Source organism: Hemiscyllium ocellatum, chromosome 2, assembly GCF_020745735.1.
Source record: "Hemiscyllium ocellatum isolate sHemOce1 chromosome 2, sHemOce1.pat.X.cur, whole genome shotgun sequence".
Taxonomy (NCBI): domain Eukaryota; kingdom Metazoa; phylum Chordata; class Chondrichthyes; order Orectolobiformes; family Hemiscylliidae; genus Hemiscyllium; species Hemiscyllium ocellatum.
Genome location: NC_083402.1, coordinates 37,959,435 through 37,985,452, shown reverse-complemented (window position 1 = coordinate 37,985,452; position 26,018 = coordinate 37,959,435). Strand labels below are relative to the sequence as shown.

The following is a 26,018-nucleotide window of genomic DNA, read 5'->3' as shown; positions in this document are numbered from 1 at the left end:
TGTTACAATGCAAGTAATCCTTCCTTAGATATGTAGACACATAGATATGAAGATAAGGGCACCATGGTAGCTCAGTGGTTAGCACTGCTACATACAGGGACCCGGGTTTGATTCCAGCCTCTGTGTGAAGTTTACATGTTCTCCCTGTGTCTGCTTGGGTTTCCTCCTGGTGATCAGGTTTCCTCCCACAGTAAAATATGTGCAGGTTAGGTGGATTGGTCATGCTAAATTGCCCATAGTGTCCAAGAATTTGCAGGCTATGTGAATTCACCATGGGAAATGCTGGGCGACAGAGATTGGGAAGGAGGATGGGTCAGTGTGGATTTGATGGACCAAATTGCTGCCTTCCACACTGAAGGGATTCTATAATTCAATGAAAATTGTGCACAACACTTCAAGCAATATTGCACCAAATCACTACCTAATTGTTGCAAGACTTCCATTTCCTTGCACCCCAAAACCAAATGAAAAGGCAAGCATGCCATTTGCCATCCCAGGTATTTGCTGTACCTGCATGCAAACATGTGTTTCTTGTCTGAATACACCTACATTTCTCAGATGAAGCTGAGATCTTATCCATGTGGAACTCTACTGGTTATAACCTGCCAACTTAGTCATAGAGATGTACAGCATGGAAACAGACTCTTCGGTCCAACCTGTCCTTGATGATCAGATATCTCAACCCAATCTAGTTCCACCTGCCAGCACCTGGCCCATATCCCTCCAAACCCTTGCTATTCATATACCCATCCAAATACCTTTTAAATGTTGCAATTGTACCAGCCTCCACCACTTCCTCTGGCAGCTCATTCCATACACATACCACCCTCTGCGTGAAAAAGTTGCCCCTTAGGTCCCTTTTATATCTTTCCCCTCTCACCCTGAACCTATGCCCTCTATTTCTGGACTCTGCCACCCCAGGGAAAATGCTTTGTCTATTTACCCTATCCATGCCCCTCATAATTTTGTAAACCTCTATAAGGTCACCCCTCAGCCTCCGACACTCCAGGGAAAACAGCCCCAGTCGGTTCAGCCTCTCCCCATAGCCCAAATCCTCCAACCCTGGCAACATCCTTGTAAATCTTTTCTGAACCCTTTCAAGTTTCACAACATCTTTCCGATAGGAAGGAGACCAGAATTGCAAGCAATACTCCAACAGTGGCCTAAGCAATGTTCGGTACATCTGCAACATGACCTCCCAACTCCTGTACTCAATACGCTGACCAATAAAGGAAAGCCTATCAAATGCTGCCTTCACTATCCTATCTACCTGTGACTCCACTTTCAAGGAGCTATGAACCTGCACTCCAAGGTCTCTTTGTTCAGCAACACTCTCTAGGACCTTACCATGAAGTGTATAAGTCCTGCTAAGATTTGCTTTCGCAAAATGCAGACCTCGCATTTATCTGAATTAGACTCCATCTATACCTCTCGGCCCATTGGCCCATCTGGTCAGATCCTGTTGTAATCTGAGGTGACCTTCTCGGCTGTCCACTACACCTCCAATTTTGGTGGCATCTGCAAACTTACTAACTGTACCACCTATGCTCGCATCCAAATCATTTACGTAAATGACAAAAAGTAGTGCAACTAGCACCGATCCTTGTGGCACTCCATTGGTCATAGGCCTCTAATTTGAAAAATAAACTTCCACCACCACCCTCTGTCTTGTACCTTTGTGCCAGTTCTGTGTCCAAGTGGCTAGTTCTCCCTTTATTCTGTGAGATCTAATCTTGAAAATACTTGTTTATTCCTATCAGTTCAATACAGTTCAATGGCACCAGTCCACAGGATTCAGTGAGGTGTCTCTTTTGCTTCTTCCAGATTCTCTTGATCTCCGATTTTCAGGTCTAAGTCCTTTCCGCTCTTTGCTGCAGACAGGGAAAGACATATCAATTGTCCAGTTTCTCGGTCGCTAGTCAAAGGCAATAACTTATTGCAAATAGTGGCAAAGAAAATAGTGGTTACCTTTCAGTTCATGGTTACTTCATCACAGAAAGAAGAGTTCCGGTTGGAATGCCATCCTTCTAGGAATTTTCATGCATACCAAGACATGCATGAGAATTCCTAGAAGCATGGCATTCCAACTGGAACACTATCAACAAACACATCGAGTTAGACCCCACGTACCACCCCCTGAGAAAAAGAAAAGGAAATGACATCACCTCAGGAAATGACACCACCGATCCAAAGAAACCCATGCATATAAATAGAAAGCAGGAATGATCAACAGTGCTTTGCCCAGAGGCCCGCTGAAGATGTTACCTAGTAGGGTGACAAAACGTCTGGAAATGAATCTTCCAGGCCAGCGAGCAAAGCTACTTTCTTTTATAACCTTTGAGCCAAGTCTAATTGCCACATTACTCAGGTAACAATTATCTCCTTTAAGATTCTGCATTTTAATTTGGACTGGAACTCCTCATTCCTATTTCTATCTTTATCATTGGTTTTTACCTGGATCCCAACAATTTGGAGTCCCTTCCTTCCATTCCAAGTTCATCTTTAGTTACCAGGAGATGTTTTTAACGTGGGAACTGGGCAAACACCACCCTTTGGAGGACAATATCTAACTCCTGATTATATTGTTACCTTTCAGTTTCAAATTTCCTTTCACATTGTTGAATAGAAAGGCTTCTAGTTTGTGTTATGGTCAGTTTGCACAATCAGCCTGTGATCCTGGTCCTCATTTCCAAGGTGGTAAGTACTTTGTACCTGTTGGTCAAAGAGAAGTGCTGAGCTTCCTTCATCATTACATCTTGGATCCCCCTACATTTGCCTGACCCAATGTCATACTCGCCTCTCCTTGACCAAAAACTAACTTTAAATTTAACCTAAGGGGTGTAATTGCCTCCAGGAACAAAGTATCCAGGTAACTCTCCTCCCTTCCTGATGGCCTGCAATGTCTGAAACTCCAGCTCCAAATCATAAACTTTGAGGAAAAATGGGTCAAGCTGTAGACCAGAAATATATTAAACCCAGGATATATCATACCAAGGATCTGATTGTCCAAGATCACAATACCCATTATAATACATCACATGTTACAGTTACAGCTTACCTGCCATGTCTGTCCAGTCTTATATTTTTATTTGTTTGATGAGGTAATTAGTTACTAATTTACCGAAGTAAAACAATCGCATATTATTGATTCCTAACTTAGAAAAAAACACTTAACTGGAGGTAAAACAAAAGGAATAACTTGCAACACATCCCTTTCCCCTTTGTACTGATTGTATGAAATTCCTGACTTTATTACTAAGTTTACAATGCTGCTCTCCAACGAGTCTTTGTTTTACACCTAGCTGAAAATCAAGACAAATACCCAGGGCACATGAGAAACAGGATTGTGTAGGAGAGAATGATAAGTAAATCAGAACATCAAAATAATTGACATGAAGTGTTGATTTGGAAAGCCTACAGATAATAAAGGGAAGGAAAATTGGGAATAGACACAGAATTTTAGAATGGATTTTGATGTTCTGCAAGAGAGAAAATTACATCACAATAAATGGTGTGACATAGTGAATCTACAACAGCTAGAATGCAATGAGGAAAATGTGTAAAATATGAGTCAAAGTGTAGAAATATTGGAAATCTGCTAACTCTAGATTCTTGATACATGAATCTTTTCTTCATTTTGCTTTTCTGCGTTAAATACAATTAGAAAACATACTTTGAAATTAAATTAAATGAAACATGAAGCTCATTCCTAAATTAGATCTAATGCATTTTATAATCCACAGGGAGCTAAAAGGAGCATTAATGTGGCCACTAATGTTGGCTTAGGCCCATGGCTGACAATGGTTGTTATATCCAATGGAGTAATGACTCAGCTCCTCTTGAGACCAGTACAAATGAGGTGCCCTCTCATTGACCCCTCAAATTGGCAGACTGCGGCTCCTGGGCTTTTAGTCTCATAGCGTTTAGGTCTGCAACTGATTCAAAAAAACAAGAGGACAATCCTCAAGGAGCTGCGCAGGTTCCCAGAGGAAAGTAACAGCTCTTCTAGACTGAAAAGCTGACAAATCTTAATAATCTTGGGATTGTATAAAATCAAAAGGGTAAAACATACTTTCCAGGAAGTTTGATGACATTGGTATGATCACTTTTGAAGTGCTGAATGCTATTCTAGTTGCTGTGGATCATGGTGCATAAGTTGACCCCAATTATTTTACATCAAATAATTGTCTGAACCTATACACAATATATAAGTCAGCACCATTTTTATGTTTAAAAACATTACACACACTTGGAGCTTTAGGCTCAATTTTTCATCTCAGAAATATATATTTTACTCGCCTTATAAGTTGGCTCATGGGATCAGGCAGCGTTAAGAACTATCTTGGTAAGAAGATGTGTGTAATTGTAAGACTCGGCCACATAAAACAGACTGCACTTGGTAAATGATGAACAGAAATGCATTCCCTTTCATAAGTAATGAAGTGCAAAGCTGCTACCAGACTTAAAGTGAGAAGATCTGCAAACTCTTCAACTAATTGTGCTGTCACAAATAAGTTCTTAGTTAGTGAAAAGGGGCCTAGTAGGAAAAAAACCATCCACTGTGAGGAAAACGCCAGCAATGACTAGGCACTGACTTGCTTTCAAGAAGAAGCTATTTGAATGAATCCTTGAAAATCATCAGAATGGTTACATCATGGGCGGCACAGTGGCACAGTGGTTAGCACTGCTGTCTCACAGCGCCTGAGACCCGGGTTCAATTCCCGACTCAGGCGACTGACTGTGTGGAGTTTGCACGTTCTCCCCGTGTCTGAGTGGGTTTCCTCCGGGTGTTCCAGTTTCCTCCCACAGTCCAAAGATGTGCGGGTCAGGTGAATTGGCCATGCTAAATTGCCCATAGTGTTAGGTAAGGGGTAAATGTAGGGGGGTATGGGTGGGTTGCGCTTCGGCGGGTCGGTGTGGACTTGTTGGGCCGAAGGGCCTGTTTCCACACTGTAAGTAATCTAATCTAATCTAAAGTAATCTAATCTAATCTAATCATCACAAGAACTGAAAAGAATACTTATGCACTTAGGATTGCATGTTCATGCTGGGAAGCTAATCATGGCAGACACCACAAGATAATCTTGTCACTGATTCTACAGGCCATCCCCATTTATCCCCAACCTCCCCTCTCCCATCAAGAGTTAGCAACCCAAAAACACCAAGGAGTTAGTTGGACTCACATATATAAATGTTAGGTAAATTTTATCCAAATTATTTATTTTGCTTGTTCAGATCAAAATGTTTTGAACCCATTTTATGACTGAATTCCCCAGGATTGAAAAGCACAAGATCATCTGTCAGCTATCAGAACAGTCTGTAAAATATTTAATAATGCATTGTTTTAACCTGAGAACTTAGCTTTGTTCACTCTTTCATGAAATTTTTCAATGAAAATGGTACAGCAGTATAACCGCAAATGTGTTGCTGGTCAAAGCACAGCAGGCCAGGCAGCATCTCAGGAATAGAGAATTCGACATTTCGAGCGTAAGCCCTTCATCAGGAATAGGAGAGAGAGCCAAGCAGGCTAAGATAAAAGGTAGGGAGGAGGGACTAGGGGGAGGGGCGATGGAGGTGGGATAGGTGGAAGGAGGTCAAGGTGAGGGTGATAGGCCGGAGTGGGGTGGGGGCGGAGAGGTCAGGAAGAGGATTGCAGGTTAGGAGGGCGGTGCTGAGTTGAGGGAACCGACTGAGACAAGGTGGGGGGAGGGGAAATGAGGAAACTGGAGAAATCTGAATTCATACCTTGTGGTTGGAGGGTTCTCAGGCGGAAGATGAGGCGCTCCTCCTCCAGCCGTCGTGTTGTTGTGTTCTGCCGGTGGAGGAGTCCAAGGACCTGCATGTCCTCGGTGGAGTGGGAGGGAGAGTTAAAGTGTTGAGCCACGGGGTGATTGGGTTGGTTGGTTCGGGCGGCCCGGAGGTGTTCCCTGAAGCATTCCGCAAGTAAGTGGCCTGTCTCCCCAATATAGAGGAGGCCACATCGGGTGCAGCGGATGCAATAGATGATGTGTGTGGAGGTACAGGTGAACTTGTGGCGGATATGGAAGGATCCCTTGGGGCCTTGGAGGGAAGTGAGTGCGGAGGTGTGGGCGCAAGTTTTACATTTCCTGCGGTTGCAGGGGAAGGTGCCGGGGGTGGAGGTTGGGTTGGTGGGGGGTGTGGATCTGACGAGGGAGTCACGAAGGGAGTGGTCCTTGCGGAACGCTGATAGGGGAGGGGAGGGAAATATATCCTTGGTGGTGGGGTCCGTTTGGAGGTGGCGGAAATGGCGGCGGATGATACGTTGTATGCGGAGGTTGGTGGGGTGGTAGGTGAGAACCAGTGGGGTTCTGTCTTGGTGGCGGTTGGAGGAGCGGGGCTCAAGGGCGGAGGAGCGGGAAGTGGAGGAGATGCGGTGGAGGGCATCGTCGATCACGTCTGGGGGGAATCTGCGGTCCTTGAAGAAGGAGGCCATCTGGGCTGTGCGGTGTTGGAATTGGTCCTCCTGGGAGCAGATGCGGCGGAGACGAAGGAATTGGGAATATGTGATGGCGTTTTTACAGGGGGCAGGGTGGGAGGAGGTGTAGTCCAGGTAGCTGTGGGAGTCAGTCGGTTTATAATAGATGTCTGTGTTGAGTCGGTCGCCCGAGATAGAAATGGAAAGGTCTAGGAAGGGGAGGGAGGAGTCTGAGACAGTCCAGGTGAATTTCAGGTCGGGATGGAAGGTGTTAGTAAAGTTGATGAACTGTTCAACCTCCTCGTGGGAGCACGAGGCAGCGCCGATACAGTCATCGATGTAGCGGAGGAAAAGGTGGGGGGTGGTGCCAGTGTAGTTGTGGAAGATGGACTGTTCCACATATCCTACGAAGAGGCAGGCATATAACCACTTGTTGAACGTTGTGTGGTGATGATGGGGGTGGAGATTCATCACTTATTGAAATAACTTTGCCCAATCTGTGCAGTGTGGGGTTTTATAATCTATTTCACCTGAAAGCTCCTCATTTGTGCTGTCACTTGATACTCAATACTTGTTTGAGAAGAGATAACAAAGCTCAGAAATCCCAGCTCCACAATGAAAATGAAGTTATTATTTTCTCTTCTTAACCAGGATTGGAGGAGCGGTTCCAGTTGTGTTTTCCTACTTTGCTGAAGTCTTGGCCCGGGAGAAGCGTGGTGAGCACCTGAGTTGGCTCTGCATGTTCTGGATGATCGGAGGGATCTATGCATCCGCCATGGCTTGGGCCATCATTCCTCATTATGGTAAGATAACAATACATATAAAAGCTGACCATCACAAGTGCTCTGACATATGTTGGATCACTGTCTGGTACTGTGCAGAAGATGACTGTCTTTGGCAATAACTGGCAAAGGGAAGAATCTGTATGATGTGAAAATGGGAGTATTTGAGAAAGTTGGATTTAGTCATTATTTTGAGTTTGTTTTATTTTAGTACAATACAGATTCAATCAAAGAAATGGCAGATGCTGGAAATTTGAAACAAAAATAGAAAATGCTAGAGAATCTCAGCAGCTCTGACATCATCTATAGATAGAGAACCAGAGTCAAGGTTTCCGGTCCAGTGACCCTTATTGGAGCCAGCGTATGTGAGAGGGTGGTGTGGGTAAAGGAGTAGGTGACAGATGGAGACGGTGCCCAAAGGGAGAGAAAGAGTGATAGAAAATGGTAAACCAGGGAGAAAAAGGGTATGTCTTTTACTCACACCCCATACCCCAGGCCTTGTCATCATGTGGGTTATTTTCAGCACAGCAACCAATTATCATCTGCTTATGGCCCCCATGAGCAGCTTTTCATCCTCCCAATTTATCATTATCCACTCCTTTGCCTGCCTAACTGCCTTTCTCTCCCTCTCAGCTCTGTTCCAATTATTGCTTACTCCTTTAACCCTACCCATGATCTCATAGAATAGGAGTTCCCTGATTGGGGCTGTTAACATGGAACATAGAACATGGAACAGTACAGCACAGCACAGTACAGGCCCTTTGGTTCACGATGTTGTGCTGAACATTTATTTTAGTCTAAGATCAATCTAACATACATACCCCTCAATTTACTGCTGCCCATGTGCTTGTCCAGTAGTCGCTTAAATGTCCTTAATGTACCTGACTTTACTACCACCGCTGGCAGTGTATTCCATACACCCACCACTATCTGCATAAGACCAGCAGTAGTCTCAGGGTAAAAAATGAGGTCTGCAGATGCTGGAGATCAGAGCTGAAAATGTGTTGCTGGTTAAAGCACAGCAGGTTAGGCAGCATCCAAGGAACAGGAAATTCGACGTTTCGGGCATAAGCCCGATTCCTGATTCCTGTCGAATTTCCTGTTCCTTGGATGCTGCCTAACCTGCTGTGCTTTAACCAGCAACACATTTTCAGCAGCAGTAGTCTCACCTGATCTTTCTTCACAATCTGCTATAGGTGCAGTGTTGGATTTCTTTTTATCTTTAACAGTGTAGTTTTATCTGATGAGGCATTACTTATGTTTGCTCCCGTAACCTAAGAACAAAATGTGGGTAACAAGATTTGATCGCCTTTTAGCTCCTGGTATCTACATGTACACTGCCATATCTGGGCGAGTACTGAGCATATTGTAGCACAACCTTCTCCCAATGTCTCACTGCAAGTCCCAGTAAAATAGAGACAGAGAAATTTATACCATCAGGTCCAATGCCATGATACAGTGTTGATGTCAAAAACGTCTTCCCAAGATATAATGCATATTAACTATTAGATATAACACAGCATAATGCTCAGGAGGATACAAAGAGCCTGTAAAGAAAAATAGAGATAGGTAAAGTCGCACCATTATTCGTAAATTAGCAATTTCCTTTAGAGAAGGAAGTTTGCTATCTTTACCTGGTCTTTCCTACATGTGATTCCAGAAATGTAGTCGATCCTTAACTGCCTCTGAAATGGCCCAACAAACCACTCAGTTCAAGCAGCTAGTAGGGTTGGGCAAGGAATGCTACTTTTGCCAGTAACCCCCATATTACACGAAAGAATAAAGAAAAAAATCAGCAGGCAGTGTGAAATTTAAATATTGCCTGCATCACGATGAATAGATGCAGGTAAATTGTGTATCGTGATCCTTGAGCCCAATTTCCAGCCTCATCTAATTTTTCTCTCTGGTAACAATGGAACTATTTTAAGAGATAATTTTGAATGCATTATTCATTTTGAGTTGGTGACAATTAGTGTGGGTTTTCACTGGGGTCTGATACTTTGTGTAGGCAGAAAACCATGAAGAATAGAATGAAGCAAGGAGGGAAGTCATTTGAAGAATTTAACTTTGAGTTGGATGAGTGTCAACATTATGGTGTCTCATTCTGTACAATCACAGTAATCTCTCTCTCTGTCTGTCTCTCTTTCTGTCTGTCTCTCTCTATTTCAAGAGAGAGGTTCATACACAGGAATGAGAAATAGATGGTCATTATGAGACCAAATAGATTTTTAACATCAGCCTAATCTTTCTCTCACAATTCTAGTTGCTTGAAAGGGAAACTGAACTGAGTGGGAGGGAGGGATAAACTTTAAAAAGTTCCAGTACACAGAAACTGTTATGTTTCCACTTTCCTTCTCTTCCTCTTAAAGCTGTTCAAGGAAAACCATACCTTTAACCCCGTGGAGGCTGGAATAGGATGGGTACGGTTTGGGGTTGGTACAGAGGTAAAGGATACAATATCAGCAGGCTAGTGCTAGTCATGGTAACTTACAATCAGAGGGTCAGTGCATAGAAGTCCACCTGAAAGTGAGTTGGTTTTATCTATTTATACTAAGTCCTGCATATCCATAATATTTATAGTGATGATCTGGACTATGCTTTGTCGTGAGAAACTAAATATTAGACAACAATACTCTAATTTATTTAAAAAAAACATTTCTAGATACTTGATAACATATCACAGTCTCTAAAAGGCATCGGCATTTATTTTGCTAACAGTATGCAACTCGATGTAAGCTTTGTTTTGTGGTTCAATAGATCCAGATTGAAAATGACTGACTGCACTTAGGATCCTTTCAAAAACACTCTTCATTTCGACCATCTGTGCAGTATTTGAAACCATGTCTGGAGGTGAAACAGTCATACTCTTAACCTAGTATATAATCCAATTCCTTCGAAGGCATTTATTCCATTTACCAGGAGCTGTGTCATAATCAATTATCTACATGCTGTTGCTCTTGTGTTACTTTACATCTGAACTTTAATATATTCTGTTGGTCAGAGGCTTATTCTTTTTTAAACAGTATTAATTCATTCCCTTCATGACCTTTTTTAACAGCGAGGTTTGTTTTCAAACCTAAGTGTGCATTTAGATATTGGCCGCCCTATACTCCCACCTCCACCGAGCTACCTTCTCAAGCAGACTGTGGAAGCTTTAAGCCATGGTGCAACTTATCATTGAAGCTGATTATCTCAATTAGCAATGACATTTGCTGACTCTCAGCCAAGCCAGCACAATGAAAAGCTTTCAGATCTTTGTCTGTGCAACATGCAGCACCTCGCATACTGTCCCCTTTTCTGGTGATAGAAACATAGGAGTTGTGCTGAGCATGTGGAGCTTGAATGTTGAATGGACAGATCAGTAATCAGTCAGTTCAGATCAATACACAATGACAGAATATTCACCATCCAATTGTATACAATATTTATTAATAGGAAAGAATATTCTGTTACTGAAGAGAGATTAGGGACAGAATCTACCAAAGTCCTGAACAGTGTGGACTATGACAAGAAATTTGGGAGGATTGAGTGAGTTGTGGAGTAAGGTCTTTCTCAACGTTCAGACTAACATGTTGCATTTTTCAATCAAGTCCCAGATGTTGAGACATGATTCTCACTAGAGAGCATCCTGTTGATCAGATTTAATGCTCACTTGCACCTTTATTTCTACCTGATCCCACCTCATTAAAACCCTGGCTCCCTGTCCACCAGATAAAAACTCGATGCTGAAAATTCCCACCATGTAAGCCTGAGTGGGAACCTGCTGACTTCAGCTCACCACTTGCTCCTCCGGAATTCTGCTTGGATGCTGAGGCCCTACACCTCAGGGTGGGCTCCGTAAGCAGCAGCCACTTGAACCCCATGTCCATGGACATCTGTGTTAATGAGGCACTTCTGAGACAATTGCACAAGAAAACTCTCTCAGCCTCACAGAGCCAAATCCTCTGTGAAACGTAATGAAAATGTTAGTTTGCCAACATAAAATAAAGATTCAGCTCTAAGAAATGATCAATGTTGACTCCCTGGAAGTTGTCTGAGGCTGAACCAGAATTTTTGCAACACTCCTGTCATATTGGATTCTGAGGTGAACGTTTGATCAACTATTCACACCATCACTGGGATCGCCTGCTTCCAGCTCCACAACAAAACCTGATTCTGCACATAACTCTACCCATCAACTGCTGAAACCCTCACCCTTTGTTACCTCTAGACTCGACTAATCAAGTGCTCTCTTGGCTGGTCTATGGGTCTTACATCTCAACCCCTTACCACCTCCCTGCCGCCCCCCCCCCCCCCACTCAAAAAACAAACTTGGACTCATCAAAACTCTATTGTTCTTATCCTAACTCTCTGCAAAAACCTTTTACCCATCATGTGCATTCTAACAAATCTCACCCTGTGGATTCCATCTTCATTTTCAAATCACTTCATGGTTTCATCCTTCATCTTGATACTTTCCTCCATCCCTACGCATTTTTGACATCTCAGAATTCTCTAACTCTGGCCTCTTGAACATCCCAATTTTAATTGCTCCACTATTGGTGGTTGGTGACTTCAGCTGACAAGGCCTGGTACTCTAGAATTTGGTCTCTAAATATTCCCATTTCTCTACTTGCCTCTCTCCCCCTTTAAGACGCACCTTGTAACCGTTCCCTTCAATGAAACATTTCCCGATGTCTTTGGATACATCTCTCTGATTTGGTGGAAAAATTTGATTATTCTCTTGGAGATGTTTTTCTATACTAAAGATATTATATAAAAGAAAATATATATATATATACTTATAATTTTTAGATTAATATTGAAAATAATGTAAATATTTTTACAACTTATTGCATTCTATGCTCTCCTTTCCAGAGTTTTTTCATATTTCAGCTATATTCTTTGAAAAAAACCTCAAATTTTGCTTTTCCTTTCCATATTTTTGTATTTATCTTTCTTACAATTTTAACAATTTCATGCACAGCCTTTGACCTCCCATTCACTTCTCAACCAGGCTACAAGAAACACTGAGACATAATAAACTAGGATTCGAATCATAACTGGACTTCTTTTATTCAGTACTTTCCCATTTCCAGCATGTTGTACAAAGCACTAGGATGCAGTCTAATGCTACTTATTGAAATAATTTTAATCATCACTGTCATCTCTTTTTACTATCTAAAACTCTGGACCTTTTCAGTTCCAAAGCAAACTATCTAAAATTTAATATTACTTCTGTGGTAGATAAACACGATGGAGTGTCTGCAGGCTAACCTGTGGTGTATGCATCAGGACAGATACATGTCTCCAGGAACCGGGGTGATATCTTCAGCCAACCTCCATATTTCTGCTTCAGTTAGGATTTATAGTCATTGATCAATGAGCTTATATATTGCACTTAGGATACATGATAAGCCTTTTTTTAAAAAAGTATTTGAATTTTGTTTTCTTTTTCCTCACTCTTTTATCATGTTGCTTTGCACCATACTGAGACTGACGGCGGTCCAGTACTCCATGAACATTGTCAATGTTTAGGTATAAGCCATGAGTATTGATCGACTCCTCATCCGTTGAAAAGATCCACTATCTACACTTTCAACCAGTGTGCCTTGAGAACTGTCCAAGTGTGCTGTGAAATTTTTTGCAAAGATAATGTGAAGCATTAATACATTTGACCCTTGTTTAGCTTCTTGTATGTACCATTTGCAAATCTCTCTAGTAAGATCATAGCCATAGTAGCTGCAAGTAAATATAACATTTATGAGCAATCAATTCAACTGATAAGTGGGTGCATGAGAAATTGTTTGTCTCGTTGAAGTTTGCTTTGGTACTGAAAAGTTCCAGAATTGCTGGTCTACACGTGTCATTTCCAGTTGGGATTCCCAGTTAGTGGCTGGTAGTTGGAAGCTTGGCTTATTTTTAAAAAAAATTTAACACTGTGGCACAATGATCAACAGATCAAACATCAAAGAGCTTGTTTTGGTCATTGCACGAATATGGTAATACACTCGAGGTTGTGATCCATCCAGCTATGGCAAGTTGTGAAATTGACACCATGTCACATAGGAGTGAGCACTCAGGGTAAAAGTGACTATGAGCCCTGCCAGCTTGTCATAAGATTCAAATGGCTTAGAAATATGGTTCACAAAATGGAATGCATTGTCCTTGCGTGGCCTGTCCTTCATTTAAAGTTGATCTTATCCAATATGATTGCTTCTTGACACATGCTGAACTGACTCACTCAGTTGTCCACCATTCCAGTCTTGCCCACTTCCAGGAATAAGTTTGAAAGGTCTTGTATTATGATACATTGCGATAATACATTCTATGCCTGTTGTCCTGAGAGTGATTATCAAAAACTTTACAACTCAGTTTCTGTTTGATGTGCAGGTCAAAGTATGAAATTAATTTTTTACATAAATTTACATTGTCAGCAATGCTACATTAAAATGCATGAAAATGGAGGTGAATAAAATAATCACATCAAGTATTTGTTGCAACATGGGGTAAACCTTCCTGCTTCATTTAAACCAACAACACAGAAAAGATTTATCCCACACAGTAATCTGTGAAAATTTGAGTGACTAAGAACTATTTAAAGTATAAATTAACAACTTTTTGTCTTAAAGTATAACTGAGAATAATTAACTACCAACTATTTACAATTCCTTCCACTCACTTATCTTTTACCTTCCCTTCGATAATACTAGTCTGATAAAACCCCTGATTAAGATTTACCAAAATTCAAATTTTCAAAACCAGCCAGCTGTCAAATCTTCCATTTGGATCTTCCTGTCTTCCTTCCTTAGGGATTATGGATCAATAAAGGTGCCTTTAAGAGAGCTATTTTTTGGACAGTCTCTAAATGTTGGTGATGTGGCAGTTCACCTCCCAACAGTTCAATTTCTCTGGTCTTATGCCCCCAAAGCATTAGATTGTGTCATTGGCTTTTAAGATTGTCAGTATACTAAATTCAAACTGAATTGGAATTTGGTACTTTTGGCGGGGGGGGGGGGGGGGGGGGGGATATAATTTAAACTGGCCTAATTTGAATTGGTTTTTGTCTCCAGGCACCCCAGCTAATCTAGCTTTTGACCAAGTGTTACATTGTTACCTTATTAAGAACACTTGATTCTATCAGGTGTTTTTTGCTAGCTTTTAATTCTCTTAAAGGTATAGTACACCCACATCTTCATAACATAATCATGCAATAGCCTAGAAAAATAATTGTTAACTGTAGTTAACTTTTGTTTTAGGTGTGATGTCAAAGTTCAACCAAACATGCTATTTTGTAATTCAGTCAAGTGATTTTTTTTTAATAGGTTTTGCACGATCTCTACTGTTGTTAATAGTAGCAGAAAATGTGTTGCTGGTCAAAGCACAGCAGGCCAGGCAGCATCTCAGGAATAGAGAATTCGACGTTTCGAGCATAAGCCCTTCATCAGGAATGAGAGAGAGTAGCCAAGCAGGCTAAGATAAGACTCACTGAAATCCTTGTAGAGGGAGGAAGAGAGCTTCTTCAAGGAAGGCATCCTTGTAAGAGGATTCGCAGTAGGTTAAAATCTTTGACCAGCAACACATTTTCAGCTGTGATCTCCAGCATCTGCAGACCTCATTTTTTACTCGAAGATTTTAACCTACTGCGAATCCTCTTACAAGGATGCCTTCCTTGAAGAAGCTCTCTTCCTCCCTCTACAAGGATTTCAGTGAGTCTTATCTTAGCCTGCTTGGCTACTCTCTCTCATTCCTGATGAAGGGCTTATGCTCGAAACGTCGAATTCTCTATTCCTGAGATGCTGCCTGGCCTGCTGTGCTTTGACCAGCAACACATTTTCAGCTGTGATCTCCAGCATCTGCAGACCTCATTTTTTACTGTTGTTAATAGTATCCTGGTGAAACCTTTGTTGTTAAAAACATTGGCTTCTGTCCAACAGTGTTTTCTGCCTGGTTTGGTGCACTGTGACAAAGGTGTCAGAGAAAAACATTCAGGTTGCAGAGCGAATAAACAAATGGGAAGTAACTAAGTGAAAAGATCCTTGAGGAGCTAGAAACAGTCAAAGTGGAAAAAAACAAACAATAATTTGGAAAGAAAAAGAACACAGAACTCTGGAAATAAAGAAAAGAAAAACATAAAAGCTTTGGGTTCTGAATGTCACTTGCAAACTTTTTATTTGCTTCCCAACTACTTATATAAGTTACTCACTTTTATTGTACTTTTGTGACTGCTTTACTATATTCTGATAAGGCAAATGGAAAATCACAATTTTTATATGATGCTTTAGTTATTTGTCGTGAGTGGGCTGATTTCACACTGGGCCTTGGTCGAGGGCACAAAGATATAAAATATAAAAAGTCCAGTAAAATGTAAACAAGGAAGCTAGTCAAGCCTGCTCTGTGATTCAATACAATCATGGCTACTGATTTGGTTTCAACACCATCTTTCCTCTCTACTTCTCAGAATTCAAATATAGACCAACAATTTGTCTCTCTCAGTTTTAAATATGCTCCCTGATGTTGTATGTACAATCCTCTAAATATAAAATTCCAAAGAGTGAAGGAATTTTTCCTCATCTTGATCCTAAATGAACATCCTCTTATCCTGAAACTGTACCCCTATGTTTTAGAAAGAAAAACAGAAATTGCTGGAAAAACTCTGCATGTCTGGCAGCTTCTGTGGAGAGATTGTACAACCAAGGATAACTACCTCTGTGACTCCCATAACAAGCCTCTTCAGCATCTTGTATATTTCAACGAGGTTATTTTTCTAAACTCCAGAGTATGGACACAATTAACTCAGTCTCTGAGCACCGAATAACAATGTCTTTCCAGGAACCAATCCAATTAAACCATTGCAATCCCATCTCCAATATATAGAATCGTGTACATCCTTACTTTAATACCAAACTCTGCACAGACATTGTCTCACCTTTGCCTGTGGTCTCTGAGCAGCATCCTCTCTAGGCACTTCAGAAATACTTTTAACAAAATTGTGTCTATGAAGGGATATACAAGCTTCAATAATTCATATACTTTTAAATGTCTTATTATTACTATTAATTAGTAGTTGATCTTTTAGTGACTGAAAGCAGCTAAGAAATGTTCTGGAGGGCAAGGGAACTTTTCTTTATTATTTGGGTCTATGTGTCATTGTCAAGATCAGGATATTTTGGCCATCCTAAGTTGCATTCCAGAAGATAGTGGTGAGCTGCCTTCTTACTGGGCACAGTTTGTGAAAGGTCTCCAATGCTGCTAGATAGGGGTGTCCAGGATCTTATTGAAGCAACAATGAAGGTAGGTAAGACGGTGTGTCTCACAAACAAGTAGAAACCCGACAATGTGACAACAAAATCTGGAGACAGATTTTGTTGTTACGTTGTCGGGTTTCTATTTGTTTGAGACTCAGTTCAGAAGGCATAGCATTCATGTTTCTATTTTTTTAAATGTGTAAGAACCTTCAAAATAGACACTTTGTTTCAATTATGAAAACGTAACTAAGTGTTTTGTTTATATAACACTTTTCATAATGCCAGAACTCTTGAAGTGTATTACAGCCAATGATAATATTTGTTTGCGAACAGTTGCTGCTCGATGTGGTTGATACAGAAATGGCCCATCAATCATTCCTAGCTGACCGTGTGGTTGCTGAGTGCTACTCTGTTCTTCATTTCTGCTCAGAGAACAGCATCATGGTTTGACAATATTGATGGATCAGCCCTTTGACTGGAGCTCTTCAATCCTATTTCCCTGCTACTACTTGAACCATTATTGCACTCTTCCTTTTTAAATATTGGATCAGTTCCCTCTTTTAATCTCTGCTGCAATAGCCATTCCTTGTTCGTTTATCCATTAACATGATAACAATATTTCAGATTCTCCTTCAGTTCTCCTCATAATAATTCTTGCTAGTGTTGCATAATTCAATGAAAACTATAGTTTACTGTTTACCCTAAATTTATTTTCAATTCTTTTGGAGCTTTGAGTTGGTTCGCCCTTAACCTTCTATATGCCCAATTTTCAACTCTTCCTTCGTAGCAATGACCTTTCAATTTTGGAAACATTACAGGATTCTTCATTGCATTCTCACCCTAGCTCAGCCCTAGCCTGCTATGCCTTTTCAACATGTTCTCTTCTTATCTGGGCAACCATTTAAAAATGGAAAGATAAGAATGCAATTTCACGTAAATCAATTGTACTATAGCACTTTGGATCCCTGGACAAACTGTTCGGTCAAATCTATGAATATTTTGGTTTGTGTCAATTTCATCAAATTTCACAGAGTATCTCTTCATGAGGCCTAGTAAGATTTCTCACTGCATCTTCTCAAATCCACCTCATTAACTACCTTTGCTTCTCGTATGGCACCCCTTTTGACTGATGATAACATGGTTTTGCCACTCATTGTATGTAAGATAATAAGATAACAGAGCAGAATCAGGCCATTCGACCTGTCAAATCTGTTGTACCATTTGATCATGGCTGATGTGTCTCTCAACCCTGTTCTCCTGCCTTCTCCCTGTAACCCTTTATTGCCTTACTAATCAAGAACCTAACTATCTTTGTCTCAAAGATCTTGATGACTTGACGTCTGCAGGCTTCTGTAGCAATGAGTTCCACAGATTCACTGAAGAAATTCCTCATTATCTCCGTTCTAAAGGGTCGTCCTTTCACTCTGAGATTGTACCCTGGCTCATGGTCTCTTTTACTAATAGAAACATCTTCTCCACATCCACTCAATCCAGGCCTCTCAGTATTTTGCAAGATTCAATAACAACCCCCTCATCCTTTTTAAATTCCACTGAGTACAGGCCCAGAGACCTCAGCCTGTCCTCACATGACAAGCTCTGCATCCCCAGGATCATTCTTGTAAACTTCCTCTGGACTCTCTCCAATGCCAGCACATCCTTCCTGAGATGTGGGACCCAAAACTGTTTATAAGATTCCAAATGCAGTCTGACTAAAGCCTTACACAGCTTCAGCAGTATGTCCCTGCTCTTGTATTCTAGCCCTTTGAAAATGATTGTGAATATTTGCCTTTCTAACTGTGAATTGAATTTGCATTTAAACCTGAAGAGAATCCTGAACTAGATCTCCCACGTCCCTTTGTGCTTCAGATATCTGAAGACTTTTCCCATTCAGAAAATAGTCTGCACCTCTAGTTTTCTGACCAAAGTGCAAAACTTCACACTTTCCTACATTGTACTCCATCTGCCACTTCTTTGTTCACTCTCCAAGCCTGTTAAAGGCCTTCTGCAGCCTCCTTGCCTCCTCAATACTACCTATCCCTCCACCTATAAAGGGCTGGAGACTGGGAGTTTGAGAATGAAGAACAGAGAGAAAGAGCTAGGGAATTGGGATAAGAAGTGGAGACTCGTGGATAGGTGTTTGGCTTTGGGATGAGACAAAAAGAGATGGAGACTGGATGATGAGCATTTGTCGGGGAGAGAGAGCTGGAAGCAAGGGACTGGGGGGTTAGTGAGACAGTCATGGAGACTGGAAAATGAGGGTTCAGGGAGTGAGAAAGACATCAGGAATGAGGAGTGTTTCAAGTAGGAAAAGTGCTCAGTTTTTCCCCCTACCAAATATTATAATATTTGCATTCAATACAACGTTGCAATTTAGTTTAACAACCATGAAATGGAGGAAGATTTGGATCAAAGCATTGATTTAGATTCATTTACATAAGCTAATGAATGGAGAGATATTGTTGATTCCACTTGCTACATCACAGGTGATTTGGAGTTAAAGTATAATGCATTTTGTAATTCCCTGTGTATACTTTCTCACTTCCCTCTCATTATGACTGATGTCATCCATTTTTCTTTGTACAAAGAACACAGGAAGCAGTCACTTTGCTTTCGTGGTCTACCAACAGCTTGTCAGCACAATATCATTGCATATTTGGCCAACAGATGTTTGTGTGATAAAGGAGCATCAATAAATGTCACTGTTCTCTCCAGATGAACATGTTTCTCTCTGTAGGTTATCCCATGTAGCAACAAACTTTGACAAAATGTCATACCCTAATGACAGTCTGATTATGGTCCCATTAAGGAAGCTTGTGTGCAATCTTTACATCTTTGATATTCATGCAGTGGAAATTATAAAGAAAAACAGACTGGAGCAAAGCAAAGTCCGAAATATTGTTGTCTCTTGCCCACTCTGAAGTGTTCACATACATCACAGGCCCAGCTTTATGCTCAGCTTTCTCAAAGTGTGACAATGTTCCAATGGAATTTATTGGGACCACCAGGAGTGGAAATAGTCATTACGTAATCAGGCTTGACATCTTGACTTTCTGGTGGTGGGATTAGGTCAGTGGCAGTTCTGTGGTGGTTCAGCACTTGTGGTGTCCAGAGGGGAAGACCTCTTTTCCCTATATTCATATCCCATGAACAGACAACGCCTGTTCAAAAACAACCCAGGATGTAAAAAAATAAGCTTGCATTGAATGAAAAACTCTTGGTATCTGATTTATGACAAGTTAAAGATGGTTTGCAACAGCTGAGGTCATCCACTGAGATTGGAGGTGAATGGTTGTCTTTGTTGAACTTTGAAGAAAAGGACAGGGAAGGAGGGCAATGTTGATCGACCTGGACAGTTGGTAGAAGCAAGGATTTTTCAGGAGGTATGATGGTGGGACACCTCGAGGTAATTGAATTGAGGGGCAACTAAAGAGTGATAAGAGGTTCTGGAGGTAACTGGATGGTGGAGATTAAGGGATGGAGGTGGCAGTGATGGGCTTCCTCAGGAGATGACATTGAATTATCAGAAGGCTCAGCTTTCAGGCAATGTCCTCCCAAATTAGAAATGGTTGGCCTAGCTGACCAGCTCCCTGCCTGCATAGTCTGTACAGCTGACCTTGGAGTGCTTTTACAGCCCTCTGGTGTTAAACTGCAATCACTTGACAGGAAGTTTGACCACTCCCTATCTGCCTCCACCATGTCCAATATCGGCAATGTGAAACAAACACAATATTCCTTGCTTCGGAGTTGCCGACATGCAAGCTGAACCGAAACCTCTGATGAAATTCTGCCCCTTCATGCGGGGGTCTGATGGTGATTATTGTGACATGAGAGGAATCACTTGTAGCTAACTCCAGTCCTTCCTGGGAATCCATGCAGTCATACCATTTAACAGGGGATAGCAAAGGGCAGCTAAAATGTTGTTCATTTCCCACCTCAGCTCCAGTGTTTCTGAGGATGGTTGCAACACATTGACCACAATTAGAACATAGAACAATAGAGTGCAGAACAGGCCCTTCGGCCCTCGATGTTGCGTCGACCTGTGAACCATTCTCAGCTCATCCCTCTACACAATCCCATGATCACCATCCATGTGCTTATCCAAGGATTGTTTAAATCTCCCTAATGTGGCTGAGTTGACTACATTAGCAGGTAGGACATTCCACGCCCTTACCACTCTCTGCGTAAAGAACATGCCTCTGATGTCTTTCTTAAATCTATCACCCCTCAATTTGTAGTTATGCCTCCTCATACAAGCTGATGTCATCATCCTCAAAAAAAGACTTTCACTGTCTACCCTATTTAATCCTCTGATCATCTTGTAGGTCTCTATCAAATCCCGTCTTAGCCACCTTCTTGCCAATGAGAACAGACCCAAGTCTTTCAGCCTTTCCTCATAAGACCTTCCCTCCAGTCCAGGCAACATCCTGGGTAAATCTCCTCTGCACATTTTCAATGCTTCCACATCCTTCCCGAAATATGGCAACCAGACCTGTACACAATATTCCAAGTCTGGCCGCACCAGCGTTTTGTATAGTTGCAGCATGATATTGCGCCTCTGGAACTCAATCCCTCTATGAATGAAACCTAACACACCGTATGCCTTCTTAACAGCACTATCCACCTGGGTGGCAACTTTCAGGGATCTATGTACATGGACTCCAAGATACCTTTGCACATCCACACTACCAAGAATCATTCCATTGACCCAGTACTCTGCCTTCCTGTTATTCTTGCCAAAGGGCATCACCTCACATTTAACTGCATTGAACTCCATTTGTCACCTCTCAGCCCAATTCTGTAGTTTATCTAAATCCCCCTGCAACCTGTAACATTCTTCCAAACTGTCCACTACTCCAACGACTTTAGTGTCATCTGCAAATTTACTAATCCATCCATCTATGCCTGCATCTATGTCTTTTATGAAAATGACAAACAGGAGTGGTCCCAAAACAGATCCTTGTGGCACACCACCAGTAACCGGGCTCCAGACTGAATATTTTCCATTACCCAACACACACCGCCTTCGTTCAGAAAGCCAGTTTCAATTCCAAACTCCTAAATCACCCTCAATTCCATGCCTCTGCATTTTCTCCCACAGCCTACCATGTGGAACCTTATCAAAGGCTTTATTGAAGTCCATGTATACCACGTCAACTGCCTCATCTACATGCTTGGTCACCTTCTCAAAAATCTCAATGAAGTTTGTTAGGCACGACCTGCCCTTGACGAAACCATGTTGACTATTTGAAATTAAATTGTTGCTTGCTAGTCAAAATCAGTCAAAATCAACTGCTACGGCATGGGCTGAAGCTTAACTCTGGGACCGTGCTGATCTGGGAGACCTTGTTAACAGTCCAGTTGCTAAATACAATGCCTCAAGGCATTAATTATTGTTCTTCCTTCCAGCAGGTGGAGCTGTTGCGCATTGTAAATCACATCATGCCTGCAAGTTGCCTCCTTATTGTATTTCGAAGCCATTTGAAAATAGAACTGGGCTTTGGGGAAGGGGAGAAAGAGTAAATACAAAAGGGAATTGGAAGCCAACCTGGGTTTAGTACCTTTCAGAATTGTTGATTTCCAGTAATAGCAGGTCCCATCAAATAATTTGTTGTACAGAGGTGCTTATAATCTAAAGTCTCAGATTTTGCATCTTCGCTATTTGCAATCTACCATCATTATTAAAAATTTAGATGCAGAAATGCATTGAGAACAGAAAGTACCAGCCAGAACAGATCAATAGTGCAGGTGAAACTGGTCTGATCTCGAAGAAAGTGCCACATAGGATTTACATATCTAAGGTCAGAAGGACAGCACCTCGATTTAAAGCAGGAGAAGACAGATTAACACTCTTACTGTGTGCCAATATCACTGATTTTAAGTGCAAACGAATGTTGGTTTATCAGCCAGAAAACACTCGAGTCTTTAAAAGGAAATGATAACTCTTGTGAGCCAGGTATTTGGAAGGCAAATAGCAGCACTATTTGTTAACTGGCTCGAGAATTGTTTTCTGCACTAAGTCAGGGCTTAGATGAGGACAAAGAACTTATGACCCTGGACATCAGCCCACTCTCAGAGATAATCATCTTGTGTTAAATTGTGTTTTTAACCCCAAATACAGCTTCACTTATCAATCCAATGGACCAGGGACCTTCATAACTTACTATCCCTACAAACATTTTCATCCACATTTCTTAAACTCATGGAAACAAACCTTTCAACCAGCGCCTATGGTTGCTGAAAGGAATTAAACATCCTTACATTTGAGGTTGACAATTAAAGACTCATGGATGAACTTGGAGAATCAGCCATCAATGTCTACAAGAAAACAGTTTGGCCTGAGGCAACCAATGATTTCTCAGGGTTTCTTGAAGTTAATACTGAAGTATCCGGGGGAGGGATCTGAAAACCTGCCCACAGATGGCATGAGGTAGAACTGTACAGGAGAACTGGTGGAATCCCCTCCAATCACATCAGTGTAAGGAGGAGGAGCACGTCAGGCTGAAGGAGCTCCATTCACAACAAAGGTAATGGCAGACCTCCTGAAAATATCTGAAGAATTTAAAATATAGAGATTGATTATGATACAAGTGTGGAAAAAAAACCATTTGCGTTTTTGCAGAGTGATTGACACTGCAATTGTTTCTTAGTGAGAGCGTCATAAAATTCAAAGCAAAAGATGAAGTAGTCAAACATGACATATTTCTTATCTACTGCTACATCAAGATCTACCCCACCCACTTCCTCCACCTCTATCTTCAAGTAAACCTCCACCACTTTCCCCCACAAACATTCTGCTGGACAGCTTTATAATCATGGAGAATGCAACAGATTTTATATATTTCTGACTTTTTCTGCAATAGAAAGTGTTTATGATCAAATAAACCATCATTTTCAGTGCCATACCTTGTACTGTGTGTTTTATTTCAAAACCTTGAATAGCTGAAACCATTCCAGTTGACTTCTATTATAAACTTGTCACTGTTTACAATTTCATGATTTTAACATTTTTCAGGGAAATATCCTCCATTAACAGTAGGTCATTACTGTATTGGAGAAATGCTAAAGAACAGTGTTGTAAACAGTTGTTATAATGTAGCATTGCTAGTGGATAGCATTCTTCTTAGCATCTAGGTTTTAAGTTCAAGGTTCACCAATGGTAGAATCTTGTGCTCCTCGCCATGGCAAGTACGTTGATCATTGGCGGATACGTTTAATTAGGCAGAAGGGTGACAAATGTTTGACTTCACTACCTTCCTGCCTCCATTTCTAAGTCTATAGTAGCAGATGACCTTCCTCCCAGCCATAATATAATGTTAGCTAGGCCACAGCTGAGATGCAGTGTGGCAGTTCTGGTTTCCAGTTATAGGAGAGATATAATTGCACTAGAGAGACTGCAAACGTGACTCACCAGGATGTTGCCTGGGCTGGAACTATGAAGAGAGACGGTGAAGAGAGTTATTTTCCTTCGAGCAGAAAAGGGCGAGGTGGGGGTCTGATTGAAGTGTACAAAATTCTGAGGGGCATAGACAGGGTAGATAAATGGAACTTTTTCACCTTAGTAGAGAAGTCAATAACCAGGGACATGGTTTTAAGTAAGGAGCAGGAGGTTTAGAGGGCATGTGAGGATATTTTTCATCCAGAGGATTGTGGGTACTTGGAACTCACTGTCTAAAAGAATGGTAGAGGCAGAAACCCTCAAGATATTTAAGAAATAGTTAGACGAGGACTTGAAAAATGAAAGTAATGAAGGTTACAGTTCCTGGAAAATGGAATTCAAATTAAGAGATGCTTGAGGATCAGTACTGACTTGATAGGTGTATAGCCTGTAAATGTGCTGTACAAACTCTGTGATTCTATAATTGGGCCTCTCCTTGTCATTGCGGTTAGTTAGGGGATAGGCTGAGGGGTGGGATTTGTATTCCGACACAAATTCAAAGGAAATGAAGAAAAGAAGGGAATGCATTGCATTTTTACAGGCGCACAAAAATACTCAAACACTTTCTGCCCTCTCTCAGCTGCAGTGTAAATCAACACTGTGTGCTCATTGCTTTTCTGATATATTTTCTTGTGGTGATCGGTATCTTTCTCTTCAGTGAACCCCAGCTCTGTCAACATTTTCAAATATTCATCCATAACCTTATCAGGACCTGAGAACAGCTTTCTTTGCACTGTTCATGGAGTGATGATGTCAATATGCCTGCTTCAATTAAACATTTTTTGTTGATATGCTCAGATGGTGAGAGATTAAGCAATTCTGATGACTTTGAAAGACAGAAGGAGCTGGGTGCCAAATCTCTTGCCCAATTTGGTCATTATTTGCCGCAAAAGGGGTGCTAATGTAACCTCCCATTTTGCAAATCAAGCGCAGATATAATTTAGGTTTTGCTGAGTTGTGTTGTTTCCACTGCAGTTCATTTGTGTTACCCTGCTACTTCTGGCATTGATTTGGCATGTTCCAACAGCCAGAATTGATAGCATTCATCATAAAAATGATTATTTTACTTCCAAAACATTTCAACTTTAACAGAGTTTCATGAGGGGAAGAAGGTATCACACTGAAAAGCAAAATGTGAAATAAAATGAATAGCCCTCGCATCACAAGAGTGCATTTTCACTGTCCTTTGATAACCCTTCTGACCAGCTTGTAAAAAACACTATTGTTCCACCACTGCCAAGATAGATCAATTAATCTATTATTAACAGGGTCAAGAAATTCAACATCAGCTAAGTAAAGGTCATATGGATGTATGAGTCTGTTCCTTCCAACAAGATTATATTAAATTGGATCTCTCGTGAGCTCTTAGCCATGACTTAATTTCATAAGGTAAATGATCAGTCAGAAAGTACAGACTGCAGAATGAGAAATCTCTGTGAAGAATCTCTCTGACACCTGGAGGTAAACAAGAAAAAGCTCGGGCTATTAATCAAACCCTTCAATCTACACTAACCAACAAAAATAAACCATGTCTGGTTGCATTCCACACACAACAATGCCACAACCATGATGTTTCAGAGCATTTGAGAGCCTGGGACTAAGCTTATTTTGATAACAATCAACACCTCTTCCTAATAATCTCTTTTTTTGAGGGTTGACTGACATCAAATTAGTAGCTTCAGGTAATCTGCTTCAAAATGCTAATTGGAAAAAATGTGATGTCCTAATTGCTGATTAAAGCTTTCCAAATGTAGTTCTGCGTTATCAGCTTAAATTCAATAATCTGTTTGCATCAACATTATCTCTGATGCTCCATCGTATAGCACTTCTCAATAGCCTTCTCAATGGGGGAAAAAAAACAGTTTTGTTTCCTGTTATCATAAAGTTTCATAATTCTTCCTCATCATCCTTCTAAACCTCGAACACACAGAATTGCAAATCAGATTGAAAACACAACCTTCCCAATGAGTGATGTGGAGTTAAACCAACTCAGTTCAATTTATAAACAACACGTGAAAGCTGATACATTTCAAAGTTAGATCAGCTTTGTTGATAATACCAACGTGAGGCAGATATTTTCAACAATCTCACCACGATCACTTTTATTTATGCTGGCAGAGACAAATTCAGTTTGTGTG

The 26,018-nt window shown here is 41.1% G+C and overlaps 1 protein-coding gene across 3 annotated transcripts in view; it reads left to right on the top strand.

Moving 5' to 3' along the window:
* Positions 1 to 26,018, top strand: part of sv2ca (synaptic vesicle glycoprotein 2Ca) — a 138,578-nt gene that overhangs the window by 61,712 nt on the left and 50,848 nt on the right. For all 3 annotated transcript variants that reach the window (XM_060843737.1, XM_060843745.1, XM_060843726.1), the window contains exon 3: positions 7,088 to 7,239. In XM_060843737.1, the coding sequence (XP_060699720.1) occupies positions 7,088 to 7,239 (152 nt within the window). The remainder of the gene's footprint in view (positions 1 to 7,087; positions 7,240 to 26,018) is intronic.